At 33.4% G+C, this 12,983-nt stretch overlaps 2 protein-coding genes across 2 annotated transcripts in view; one reads left to right on the top strand and one right to left on the bottom strand.

The window, feature by feature from the left end:
* LOC135135434 (laminin subunit alpha) overlaps nucleotides 1-12,983 on the bottom strand; it is a 64,800-nt gene that overhangs the window by 9,035 nt on the left and 42,782 nt on the right. Inside the window, exon 27 of the mRNA XM_064064476.1 lies at nucleotides 51-792. Coding sequence (XP_063920546.1) covers nucleotides 51-792 — 742 coding nt within the window. The remainder of the gene's footprint in view (nucleotides 1-50; nucleotides 793-12,983) is intronic.
* Nucleotides 5,807-9,116, top strand: LOC135135435 (RNA exonuclease 1 homolog). The gene has a single exon (XM_064064477.1). The coding sequence runs from the start codon at nucleotides 6,037-6,039 to the stop codon at nucleotides 8,908-8,910; it is 2,874 nt and encodes a 957-aa protein (XP_063920547.1). The 5' UTR covers nucleotides 5,807-6,036; the 3' UTR covers nucleotides 8,911-9,116.

Below are 12,983 nucleotides of genomic sequence, written 5' to 3'. Positions count from 1 at the left end.
TAAAACAATAAAATTAATTGAATACTTACTTAAAGTTTAGTCAAAATAACCTTATCAAACGTCCCATTGGCTATGCCTTCTATATTTGTTACGTAACGCATCGCATTGTCAGCTTTTTCTGCAGCAAGCGCGTAAGTTTGATCCAGAGACTGCTTCTGTATATTCTCCAGCATTTTCTCAATATTCGATAAAACTTCATCATTCATCTCGTGCGTTTTTCTCACAGGTTTATACTGATCTATCGCATCAACCACCCTCGGCTCCAAATCTTGAACTGTACTGTGGTAAATTCCAAATGCGTTGTCCAGGTCCTTCGCAGACTTTTGCGCTACTTCGTAAGTTGTGTTACCAACGTCTTCCAGCAAGTTGAGGGCGCTCGTGCTATCCCCTTCAGCTGCTTTAGCAGCATTGCTTGCATTTTTGACTGCTGCTACGATATCTCTGTACGCTTTGACGGCCCTCACGGCACCTCCTGATAAATCTCGAGATTCTGTTAGAAGATTGTCCAGGTTCATCGCTCTGTCCGTTAGGTTTGTAGCATGATGTCTGACCGCTGGGACCTGATTGTTCACTTCGTCAAGTTCTACATCGTTGTTGTCTATCACTGATTTGATTTCGTTGTTGTGTACTTCGATTTCGTTGAGCAGATTTTGGAGGGTCTGTAATTCTACGTTAGATTCTTCGTTGAATTTGGTTGAGTTGTCGTTCAGAATTTGTGATACGTCCAAGTTGTCTTGGGATTCTTTAGTTTGGGTTTCAATGTCGCCTAGTTTTTTCTTTAATCTGTCTATGCTGGAAATATACATCACAGAATTTAATTAATTATGTTATAGCATGTTTATTAGAATGATATACCTATACAGGGTGTTTACTAAAAATGCGGCAAAAATTCCTCGGTATATTTAAGATTTTTTTGTCCTTCAGTGATTTCGGAAAAACGTTTTGCTTCGAACATACGGGGCGATAAAAGTAAAGAAAACTACATACTTGATTCCCGACTTAAAACACTTGGGTTTTTATTTATGGAAGCAAACCGTATTTCCGAAAATCATCCTACGACAAAAAAATCTGAAAATAACCCAAGAAATAACTCTGAATGTTTGCCGCATCTTCAGTAAACACACTGTATATGTTTGTCAATGCGTGATTATGTATCATTATCCGACGTGTTTTGCAGTACATGTAATTTAATTTTCGACCATTGTAAGGTTGGTTTTTCACACAAATGTAATTGCCCATTGTTAAATAATAATTACCTATGAATAAAATATGTAGAAATACTCAGCACTGTCTACTTGACATTATCAAACGCTGTGCTGCAGGTGTATTATTGGTTTTCAAAAACATATAACTCAAAATTCATACATTAAACAAAACGTTTAGGTTTCTTTTTGCAAAGTTTTAGGGAACAATTGTCACGATATAGTATTAAGAGTAAAGCCAGTAAATATGTTTTAAATCAGCTTCTCTCCAAAATAATTACTAATAATGGGGGTAAGATATGAACTTGGTAAGATCTGGTAAGCGTTTAAGGTGTGGATAAAAATATAGTATGCTTATAATTGAGCACCTCATAAAATTCAATAAATACAAGCAATGGCATGTTACACAGACTGTTATGTAGCCCTTTATTTAAACAATTTGTATTTATTACTCTTGCAACACAAGAAGGCCTTGGCCAGGCAAGCGGATTTATTAGGCTCATTGTGAGGAACTCATAAAAATTACCGCAAGGTGAGTAGCAATTAAGCCATATATATACAGGCTGTCTGGAAAATGGCGGATTAACTCTCCGCTACGCTCTTAAAATCAAATGGTGAGTATGGGAAAAATGGCTTATTTATGTTTATTTACCATTTCAGTTAGAATTGGTTGTGTTGTTTTTGTAATATTCTGATAAAATTTCATTTGACAATAATGTTTGCCTGATCTAAAGCGAAGGTACAAATCAGCAAAAATCGAGTAAGCAGTTAGAAATGCTTGACCTATCAAAAATTGTCAAAATTTTCCAAACCCTACGTTTAAAATGTTCGCAGTTAATTTTTGATCCCCTGGGGCCGGTTAATAGAAAGCGATTTAAATATTCACAACGGACCTCAATTAAAAGTTAATCACGATATAATTAATTATTATTATTAAAATTTAATTCGCTTATAAACCGAGTCCTAACATCGGGCGGGTGAGTGGGGCTCAATTTTTGTTTTTTTTTTTTTTAATATATCGAGTTTTCTTTTAACAACGGGATAGTTAAACATATATATTATCAGTTTTTTGTTGGGAAAAGAAGACTTCGTATATTAAGGAAAAATGGACCAAATATAAGCCCCGCCCACCCACCTCTTCTCAATTGTGATGAATGCTTTATTCATCGTTAGATGAAGGGCGGAATTTAGTTGCAAAATCCTCATTTTTCTACAAAAAATTACCACATGAAATATGTTTCTAAAAGGATATAATTTTTTAGAGAAATATTGGAATTTTGAATTAAACTCCGCCCTTCGGTCTGATTAGAAATGAAAAACTCATGATAATTAAGATCGGGCGGGTGGGTGGGGCTTAATTTTTCTGTGTTTTTTTTTTAATATATCGAGTTTTCTTTTAACAACGGGATAGTTAAACATATATATTATCAGTTTCTTGTTGGGAAAAGAAGACTTCGTATATTAAGGAACAAGGGACCAAATATAAGCCCCGCCCACCCACCCCTTCTCAATTGTGATGAAAGCTTTATTAATTGTGAGATGAAGGGCGGAATTTAGTTGCAAAATCCTCATTTCTCCACAAAAAATTACGATCTGAAATATGTTTCTAAAAGAATAGAATTTTTTAGACAAATATTGATGTTTCAATTAAAATCCGCCCTTCGATCTGATTAGGGAAAAAACTCATCATAATTAAGATCGGGCGGGTGGGTGGGGCTTAATTTTTGTGTTACTTTTTTAACATATCGAGTTTTTGTTTTTTTTTTTAATATAGAATTCTCTTTCAACAACAGGAAAGTTAAACATTGTCACTTTCTTGTTGGGAAAAGAAGACTTCGCATATTAAGAAAAGACCAACACTAAGCCCCGCCCGCCCACCCCTTCTCAATTGTGATGAATATTTTATTCATCGGGAGCTGACGGGCAGAGTTTAGTTGCAAAATACTCATTTCTCTACAAGAAATTACCATATTAAATATGTTATTAAAAGAGTAGAATTTTGTAGAGAAATAATATGTTACAATGAATCTCCGCCCCTCGTCTGATTAAGAATGAAAAACTCATCGGGGCGGGTGGGTGGGGCTTAAGCTTTGTTTTTTCTTTTTTATATACATATGTAGTTAAACAATTTTTTGCCGCAAAGAACAAGAGGTATTATATTAAAAAACATAAAGTCAATGGAAACGTCCAAAAGTTGGAAAATCGGAAAACTGGAAGATTTATACATGAAAACTCGAAGAGATATCGTAAAATTAAAGAGAAAAAAACCGAAATATTGAAAAATTGCAAACTGAAAAACTGACGAAACGAAAAATTGAAAAAAGTGAAATTGAGAAAACAAAAAATTATAAAATCAGAACATTGAAAAATTGAAAATTTGTAAAAATAAAGAAAAAAAACTGGAACGAAAAATTGCAAATGGAAAAATTAAAAGTTGAAAACTCGAGAAACTCAAAGCGAAGAATTGCAAAATCTAGAAATTGAATTGAAAAGTTAAAAAATTGAAAAATTAAATTTAAACTTCGAAGCTCGAAAAAATGAAGGAACAAAAACAATGGAAACTTGAATGAAAAATTCAAGCCAAATAAGCTGCGAGAACGTTATTTACACCACTGGTTTTTACTTTGTACAGGATATCAGAAAACCAAAATCTCAATATGTCGCCATTTTTGTCTAGACAAATATTGTTCAAAACAAGTTAAGGAATAAAACACTCAGTATTACTCTGCAGAAAATATAATTTTTACAAATAAAAAATTATATTTAAGATTAATTAATAAATATTGGTAATATTATAGGGTATTTTACTTCGTTTATAACCTCGCACTCATCATAATTTGTGCAAACATAAGCTTTAGAGTATTTAATAAATATTAATGGCGTATTTGTAATTATTTATTTATATAAAATACCAATAACCATTAATACTGTGCAGCCATATACATAATTGCGCCTAGATTTGATATACTGTTAAGAAACCGATTTATCACTATAAAATCCTAACTAACCCAACAAAAATAATGTAATAAAATATTCGCGCTAACTCATAAAAACAAAAATGGATGTACAATGGTGTTATTTCCGGCATTAAGTCAGATCAGTCACATTAAACTGTCATGAGCAGCGAAACAGAAACTTGTTAATAAATACGAGGTGCGGAATCCAAAAAGTCGTCTGCTTTGCTTTTCAGGCCCGTCTTTCGCGATATGTGAGTATTAAATCGGGCTGGTGACGTTTGACTGACAGTTTGACGTAACTAGCTAAGACCGTGTAACTGACAGAAAATCAGTTGCTGAATTGCACAGACATACAATTTTTTGTCACTGCAGTCTGCAAATTTCATAGCTTTTTTACTAGTAATAACGTTTATAATGATATTAAAATTGAGATGTAGATGCTTTTAAGCAGCAAGTTCAAGGAAAAGCAAATTTTAGCTTTTCTTATTGGTGTATTTGTTAACAAGGGAATTAATGAGGTTATCGTCTCGATTTTGCCCGGCATGTTTTAAAGTTCGACCAATTAGAGTAGTTGCTTAAAAGTTGGAACTAATGTTTAACTTTGGAAAATTGTTATTTAAATAAAAAAAATTGTTCATAATAACAAACTTTAGTTACAACAGTCTTCAGTTCATTAATATAATTAATGTGATTCTTGAACACGGTATTTTTAATACGTCCGAATAGCAAAAAATTCCAAAGGCGATAAGTCTGAGGAACAAATCAGTCAAGATCGAGCGTTCGTCAAAATATTCTTGAAGGTATATGATTGTTAAACTGACCCTATGGGCTGTATCGCCATCTTGTTCAAAGCATTCTCACTTCAGTACTTCATAGTCCAAGGATTAATAATCATTAATCATATACTACAACATTTTGAAATGGCGTCACCAATGAGAAAAACAAATTTTCGTGATAATATTAATGTATTTTTAATCAAACTAATTACCTAATTGTGGACATTTACCTCAAAAATTTTCAGATAGTTAGACGGAAACAAGAAGGCTATATTTGAGATACGAAACGTTAAAAAATACGGAATTAAGTATTAGTTCACCCACCTTCGGAAGTAAAATGGAAAATTTATGATAATGACTGTAATCTGAAATAGACAACAGTTGCATAATTATTTTGTCCAACTTGAAAGCTGTTACTGATCACATGTAAACCACTTATTAGTGTTTTATTATTATAAACAATAGACATAATAAAAATGAAAACACGATAATAAGTACTCAATTACGGTCATTAGCTTTTTGATATCTGCAATAAAAGATTTCATTCCGATCTAAAATTGTTAGTTCTTTTCAAATTTGTCTATTAACTAATTTATTATTAGAGTTCATTATGATTCGAATTTCATAAGTTTTATTTATACCGAAGGTTAAAGACCTTCAAATGACGATAAAATGTTAATCATGAAAGCCAAAGTCATAGAAAAACACAACGCATATCCGAAAATAATAATTTTCACCGACGCAAAGTGTTCGACACTTGAATTCGTTTCGCCTTGACCTCTACCACATCTGGTCACCATATGTTATCTACCAAAGGAAACAGATAGCAGGCAACAGTCAACTGCTCCTTTGTTCTGCAAACAGACAACACATTCCTCAGAAAATAATTCATCACTGCAGCTGCAACAAAGTAACGGTTTGTGAATTTAAAACAACCGCGCTTTATTCACGATCACGTAGTTGTGATGACAGCTGACGTTTCCAACACCAAATAAAATCCAGACAAAGTCCCAAAAGAAGTGTGGTTATGTTTGTTAAAAATCGAAGTGTCTTGTTGAAGTTGTTACAAAACCAGGGATGAAGCCCTGAATTTTAGTTAAAATGTTGCCGACCAAAGGCTATTTTCAAGATATCGAATGCCCGTATTACGACAATGCTTGCAACAGGCCTTACTGTCACTTTCGGCACCGAAAGAAGACGCAAGAAACCACCGAGGAAGTTTCAATCGAGACAACAAAAGAACCGGAAGTTCCTACGTATAAACCGACCCCCAAAAGCGAGTTAGCGAACATAAAAAGCCATATTCCCATTAGTTATGTTCCGGACTTGGCATTCAGACCTGGCCGAACCCCTCGACCAGTACCAAAGTTCTCATTTGAGAAGCCTACGTATAAACCAACACCGCTGAGTATATTGTCTTCGGCGAACAAGCGCGAAAACGGGCTGGAAAGTGATGAGAAGGAGACGAGTGAAGAGATAGAAGCAATCAGGGAAATCAAACAAAATATTGCCAATGCAGAATACAATCCAGAAGTGTCTTTACAGGATGATATCAACTTCGAGGACTTGTCGGCGGAGTTTGACCTAATTGATGACATAATTCAAGAGCCTAGTGACAAACAAGCCAAGAGTAATAATTCGACAGAGAACGTGGTGAAGAAGGTGGAGAAGGCAATCAGTATTCTGAAAAGTAGTAACGAAGAAGGAAAAATTGAAAAGGAAAAAGAGAAATCGTCAAAGGATAAGCCTGAAAAATCGGAAAAACGAAGCAGTGGCAGCAGTAGCAGCAAATCTCATAAATCAAAACATCACAATAAGAAAGATACCAAAGACAAATCTAAAGAAAGTAGTAGGGACAGACACAAGGAGAAAAGCACAAAATCTGACAGGAGTAAAGAAAAGGAGAAAGAGAAGGGTTCAGGACACAAGAGCAAACACAAAAGTAGTAGAGATAGGGAAAAAAGTAAAAGTAGAGATAAGGATAGAAAAAAAAGTAGTAGCAAAAGTAAGAGTAGGGATAAGGATAAACGCGATAAAGAAAGGCGGTTGCGGGACGACGATAGCAGCAGTGAGAAAAAATCGAAAAAAGCGTCAGAATCCTCTAGTGATGAGATCGATAATAGTGAAATTTTTGAAACAAACAATTTCGACGATTACTCCGACTTTGACTTGGAAGACGAAGATACTTTATCAGAATGTTATAAAATATTTAGTGAATATGAACCCCCGAAAGTCGAACACAAAGATCCGTCGCCCCCAGAACCTGTCAAAGATGTACAAGAAGACATCACCGCTAGTAAGAAACGTATAGCACATAGTTCAGCACATATTAATGAGAGCGGATCAAAAATAAACTATGTTAAACCAAAAATTCAAGTTACGCCTGCGCAAATGTTGGCTAATCGCTTCAAGTTGGCAAAAGCAGCTCAAGCTAATGATGAGCAGAAAAATATAATAAATGAAGTGAAACAGACAGCTATTAAAAGACCACCTCCAAGTTTGTTAGAAGCTGCTAGAAGTTACAAACTTCAGAAACTCTCAGTCAAAGAAAAACCAAGCGAAAATGTTAATCTAATTGACTCTATTTTGAATAGTGCTAAAAATAAACCTAAGAAAATAGCACCTGTTCAAAACGTAAATTCCATCCAAAGAGCTAAAGCACGGATAGAAGAATTAGCTAAAAAGAAAGCGACTGAAACCATCAGCAAAACAACAGCACAAACAGTGAAAGGAAAACGTGTGGCTCACGTTCCTGATATTTCTTTATCAGATATACCGGATGTGTTAAACGCTGATAAATCTAAACTCCCCATAAACGTTCGCACACGATTTCTAACAATGATTGCTGATGAATGCGTGAAGTTGTATTTGACGAAAGAAGACGCTTATAATAGGGCACTGACTGAAGAGTTCAGTTGTTACGAAAAATGCAAAGTCCTCATCACTTATAAAAACTCAGCAATGTTGGCGGTGAACCGCCTCAGGAAAGAGTTACAAGAAAGAGAAAGATTAGGTCTGGGACCTATTGGTGAAGGCGAGTCATCAGAGAAAGATAGTTCTTCAGATTTCAAAGGAAAAAAGTTCTATAACCACATTAAGCAATACATTTTGTCAGAGGAAGAGCTTGATATTCACGGGTACCCAAAAGAAAGCTCAACACCTGGCAAAGCAGTGATAAAAAATCGCAGAAGTAAAATCGACGTAAGTCTGGGAGAAAATCAAAGGAAGTGTACAAGATGCTCCAAAATCTACTTAGTGGATGAAGACGGTTTCGTGTTATATCCAGAAGAATGCCTGTATCACCCCCTAAAGAAGAGGACCCTGAGAGGTGAACAAACCTACCTTTGTTGCAAAACTAACGACGGTGTTGGCTGTGTAACATCAAATACTCATGTCACGGAATGTTGTGGTGATAGTGAACTGGAAGGTTTCCAAACTACTATGAAACCAGAGTCTGATGATGACCCGCGAAATTATGCAGTGTACGCTCTGGACTGTGAAATGTGTTACACCATTAAAGGTTTGGAATTGACTAGAGTGACAATCGTGGACTCTGATTGTAAAACCGTGTATGAATCGTTAGTGAAACCCTTAAACCCCATAATAGACTACAATACAACGTTCTCTGGTATAACCATGGATCAAATGGAACGAACTAGTACCAGTATTTTGCAAGTTCAGGCAAATATTTTGCATTTGTGTAATTCTAAAACTATTTTAATTGGTCACAGTCTAGAGTCCGACATGAAAGCCTTAAAAATAATTCACGGGACTGTTATAGACACGTCTGTGTTGTTTCCGCATAAAATGGGTCTGCCTCATAAGAGGGCGCTGAAAGTTTTGGCTAGTGAGTTTTTGAAGAAAATTATACAGAATAGTGTGAGTGGACACGACAGTGCTGAAGATGCCATTGCTTGCATGGACTTGGTGAAGTGGAAACTGAAAGAAGAGTTGAAAGTACGTGGAATTAAGTGACCAAGGTGTATGTATATTTTTTACTTGTTAATTTATGTTAAAATATATGTGTATATGAAATTGTTGATATGTATAAATGTCGAAAGCATTATGTCCATTATTTAAGACTAATACAGTTGTGTGGATCAATTTCTATTATTAAATTAAGTATTTATTATGTTCACAAATTTTTGTAATAAATTTATATCACGGTAGTTATACCGCCCAGTGACTGATATTATATTTTCTTTAAAGTTAATAAATAACTATAATTATTGTACATCCCTTAGAAAAAAATTTAATTTGTCATTTACGTGACGTGAAAAACAGTTAAATATTCTTGACAATTTTATTTTTTCAATAAACAGTTGAAAAAAAATGCTCCCTAAAAGTTATTATTTATTTATATATTTTAGAAAAACCATCGCTGACGTGACTTCCCTGGCTCAGTAACAACTAATGAGAACCAGCTCTAAGACAAATGTATTCAGTCAGTGGATTCGCAGTAGTAACGGAAAACCGAAATCATTAGAATATGACAAAAAGTGGTCATTTAATTGTGTTATTTATAAAAATGTAAGATCATAAAATTATTGTCTGAATATCCTGCACTCTTTCCTGTGTTATAAAAATGTATTAGCAGTTTTGGTTGATTTGTTTAAAGTTGTGTCGCCTGATAATGATTTTAATCAATATGGGCCACTGAAAAAAAATGCTACGATCGTTATTATTATATGAGATATATGTTACTGTTCTGTACAATTCTTTCTACGCCACTGAAGCACAGTGAAACAAGTCTATTTTCTTGGATAAATGGTAAACATTGAATTTACAAATTATAATGTGTTTCTAGAATTTTGGCAAAATTAAATAAACCTTCTTTGACTTAATCAAAGTTAATTAATTGATTAATTAATTTTTAAACACCCTGTATAAACGAATTGGGGCGGATGAAAAAATACATTTTAATATTGTTCTGTAATCATCACATCAACGTTAGTATTTTGCCAGAATTTGGAAACAATCGTTTCGTAAATTCTAAGAGAAATTGTAAATTTTCCTTTACAATTTTAGTTTTTTATGACAAACCGAAAATTTCACAGTTTTAAGATGACGTCATCAAGTTTTTGGAAGGAATGAACAGATAAATCTGAATTAGCAATTTACCACATTCTCGGCAACATAAAGCATGTGCAACATTTCAGCACAATCGTTTTAACAGTTTTTACGGAAAACTGTAACATTTTGTTGTACCATTTTGATTTTCATTTCGAAAAACTCGGAAAAGCCTTTAAGCATAAAATTAAAAATCGCGGTGAATAAAAAAAGGTATAGAAACATTTTTTTCATATTTAAGTGATGGGATTTATTTAAAAAAAATGTTCGAAAGTTGTTTCGACAGAACTTCCTTCGCACCCAATGTACAATAAAGCATATCCAGCATTTTAGAGTTGAGTTTTTTCGTTACACAATTTTACAATGACATCATCAATATTTTTGCAAGAACACGTATATCAACTTGGATTGGTGCAGTATAATACTAAAAATAACAGTATTGTATTTCGAAAAGGGGAGCCGTCCCTGATTTAATCAATAAAATAAACTGACTCATTCATTTTTTTTGGCCCATCTGTTTAGGTAGAATTTATTCGGCAAAATTTTGAGATGATCAATTTTTTGGGGAAATAAAAAGATATATTTTTATTAACAATTTACCATGCTTACAATAACATTAAAAGGTCTGCAAGATTTCAAAGTATTCGGTTATGCAATTCTTGATTTATTCAATACAATAAATTCACTGATTATATGTATTAAATTTTTTGAGTCACCCTGTATAAGTAAATCTAAAAAATATCAATGCAATGATAAATTACAAGTACAGACTCATCATATTTTGCACAATTTAGGTAGGATTTATTCGGCAAAATTTTGAGATGTTGTAATCAATTATTTGGGGTTGACAGATACATTTTGATTAAAAAGTTACCATTCTTACAATAACTTCAACACGTCTGCAAGATTTCAAAGTATTCAGTTGAGCAATTCTTGATTTAATCAATAAAATAAATTGACAATCAGTTTTTGGTTCAAACGAGTTTTTACTTTACAAAATTTTGTGTCTATCAAATTAGGTTGGTGCAATGTAATACTAATAATAACAGTATTGTATCTCCAAATTTTCGGGAAAATGGAGTGAACTATTCCTGATTTAATCAATAAAATAAATTGACTCATTCATTAATTTTTTGAGCGACCTGTATAAGCAAATCTAAAAAATATTAATACAGTGATAAATCATAAGTATGGAGTCATCATACTTTGCACACCTAAGATAGGATTTGTTCAGAAAAAAATTGAGGTGACGTTATCAATTTTTTAGGGGGAATGAGCAAAATTTTGATCCAAAATTTACCATGCTTATGATAACATTAAAACATCTCCCAGATTTCAAAGCATTCGGTTTTGTTGTAGTTCCTGATTAAATCAATAAAATAAATTCACGCATTCATTAATTTTTTTGAGTCATTCTGTATACACAAATCCAAAAAAATTGAAAGGAATGATTTTAGATAGGATTTATTCGGCAAAATTTTGATCTGATGTCATCAATTTTTTGGAGGGGGTAAGGAAATCTATTTTGATTAAAAATTTGTCATGCTTATCATAACTTGAAAACATCTACAAGATCTTGTTTTGGAGATTCAAAATTAAATTACAAAATGTTGTGTTACAATTTTGATTTTTTTCCAAAAATCTGGACGTTTCGGGTAAAAACTCAACACGGAGTCATAAGCTACATGTGTAGGACTATGTTATTTATATAGTCTAAAACCCATTTACTATGTACAATTTTGAAGTGACGTCATCACATTATTGGTGGAGATGATTAGACGAATTTTGATGAGCGTTTTACCATCTACATGATATTCCTAATATAAATACAAACTTTCACAATAATCGGCCCAGTACTTCAGGAGATTATCTGTCTAATAAAACCCGGGACGGCGGACAGGCAGACAGACAGACGGAAAAGGGAGACCTATTTCTCCGTACTCTAGGGAGACCTATTTCTCCGTACTCTAGGGGTCATGAAAGGTCGAGAAAACTAAAAGTAGACAGTCGGCAAACTGACTCGATTACGATACTTCCTTCGTTTACACTCGGGAAGTAAAAAGGAATAGAAATATTTTTTTCACATTTAAGCTAGGGTATTTATTTAGCAAAATAATCGAATTTTTGGTGGGGACTGTTTATTTCTATTTATAAAATATATACATCTAAAATGTCATATCATCAGTCCAATCGTTTTGGCAATTATTTGTCAATAAAATCGCCGGAGGGTCTATTTTTTCCTATTCTGGGAGTTTTGAGACGTCGAGGAAATATGAAATAGGCCATTTGCCTAATGGACTTTTACAGTATAGTCTTGCAAATTCTCTGTGGGTTTTATAGTCTGTTAAAGTGATTATGGAGTGTTAAACTTTTCGATAAGAGGATTTATTCATTTCTTGGTAAATTCGCTTATTACTACCTATGTTGGTACCCTTTTAGGAACGTATTCCGTTGTCAAGTCGATTCAACAAATAGGTTACAACATTTTGTCAAAATTATCGTATTATTATCAGAATTCTGCAGCTGAATATAAATCATTGTTATTAAATTTATGTGGAAAAAACATTTTACTTACGAACTATTTAAATCAAAGATTACACATGTATGTATACAAAAATATTTAATACGTATTCAAAATTCTTCATCTTCACTTCAATTACATGTTTAATACAGTTTTTCCACAAATCACTTCTAATCTTGTCTACTTCTTGTCTGATTAAGTCAATAATGGTAGCACTCAATTGGGAGATGTATTTATCCTTCTTACTGTACGTTTCAGTGAACTCCAGGTGAATTCAATTGGACTAAGAACACAGTAATATGGAGGTAAAGGCAACACGAAATTGCCGAGAACTGTCCAGTCCTTTAATGACATCTAATAAATCTTTCTTCAATTTCCTACTTTCACCCAATCTCAAATCTCTTTTTTTTTTTAAGAGTGCTAGGTTTCTTGTTTAACAATTAATAATTTAGAACGG

Source organism: Zophobas morio, unplaced genomic scaffold, assembly GCF_036711695.1.
Source record: "Zophobas morio isolate AGI-343-1 ecotype UQ-CSIRO unplaced genomic scaffold, CSIRO_AGI_Zmor_V1 ptg000024l, whole genome shotgun sequence".
NCBI classification, from domain to species: Eukaryota; Metazoa; Arthropoda; class Insecta; order Coleoptera; family Tenebrionidae; genus Zophobas; species Zophobas morio.
Note: the sequence above shows the minus strand (reverse complement) of the source record. Positions and strands in the feature narration are given on the sequence as shown.

Bases quoted from the DNA above. Each gene is read 5' to 3' on its own strand.
- LOC135135435 (XM_064064477.1), top strand. From the start codon at position 6,037: ATGTTGCCGACCAAAGGCTATTTTCAAGATATCGAATGCCCGTATTAC.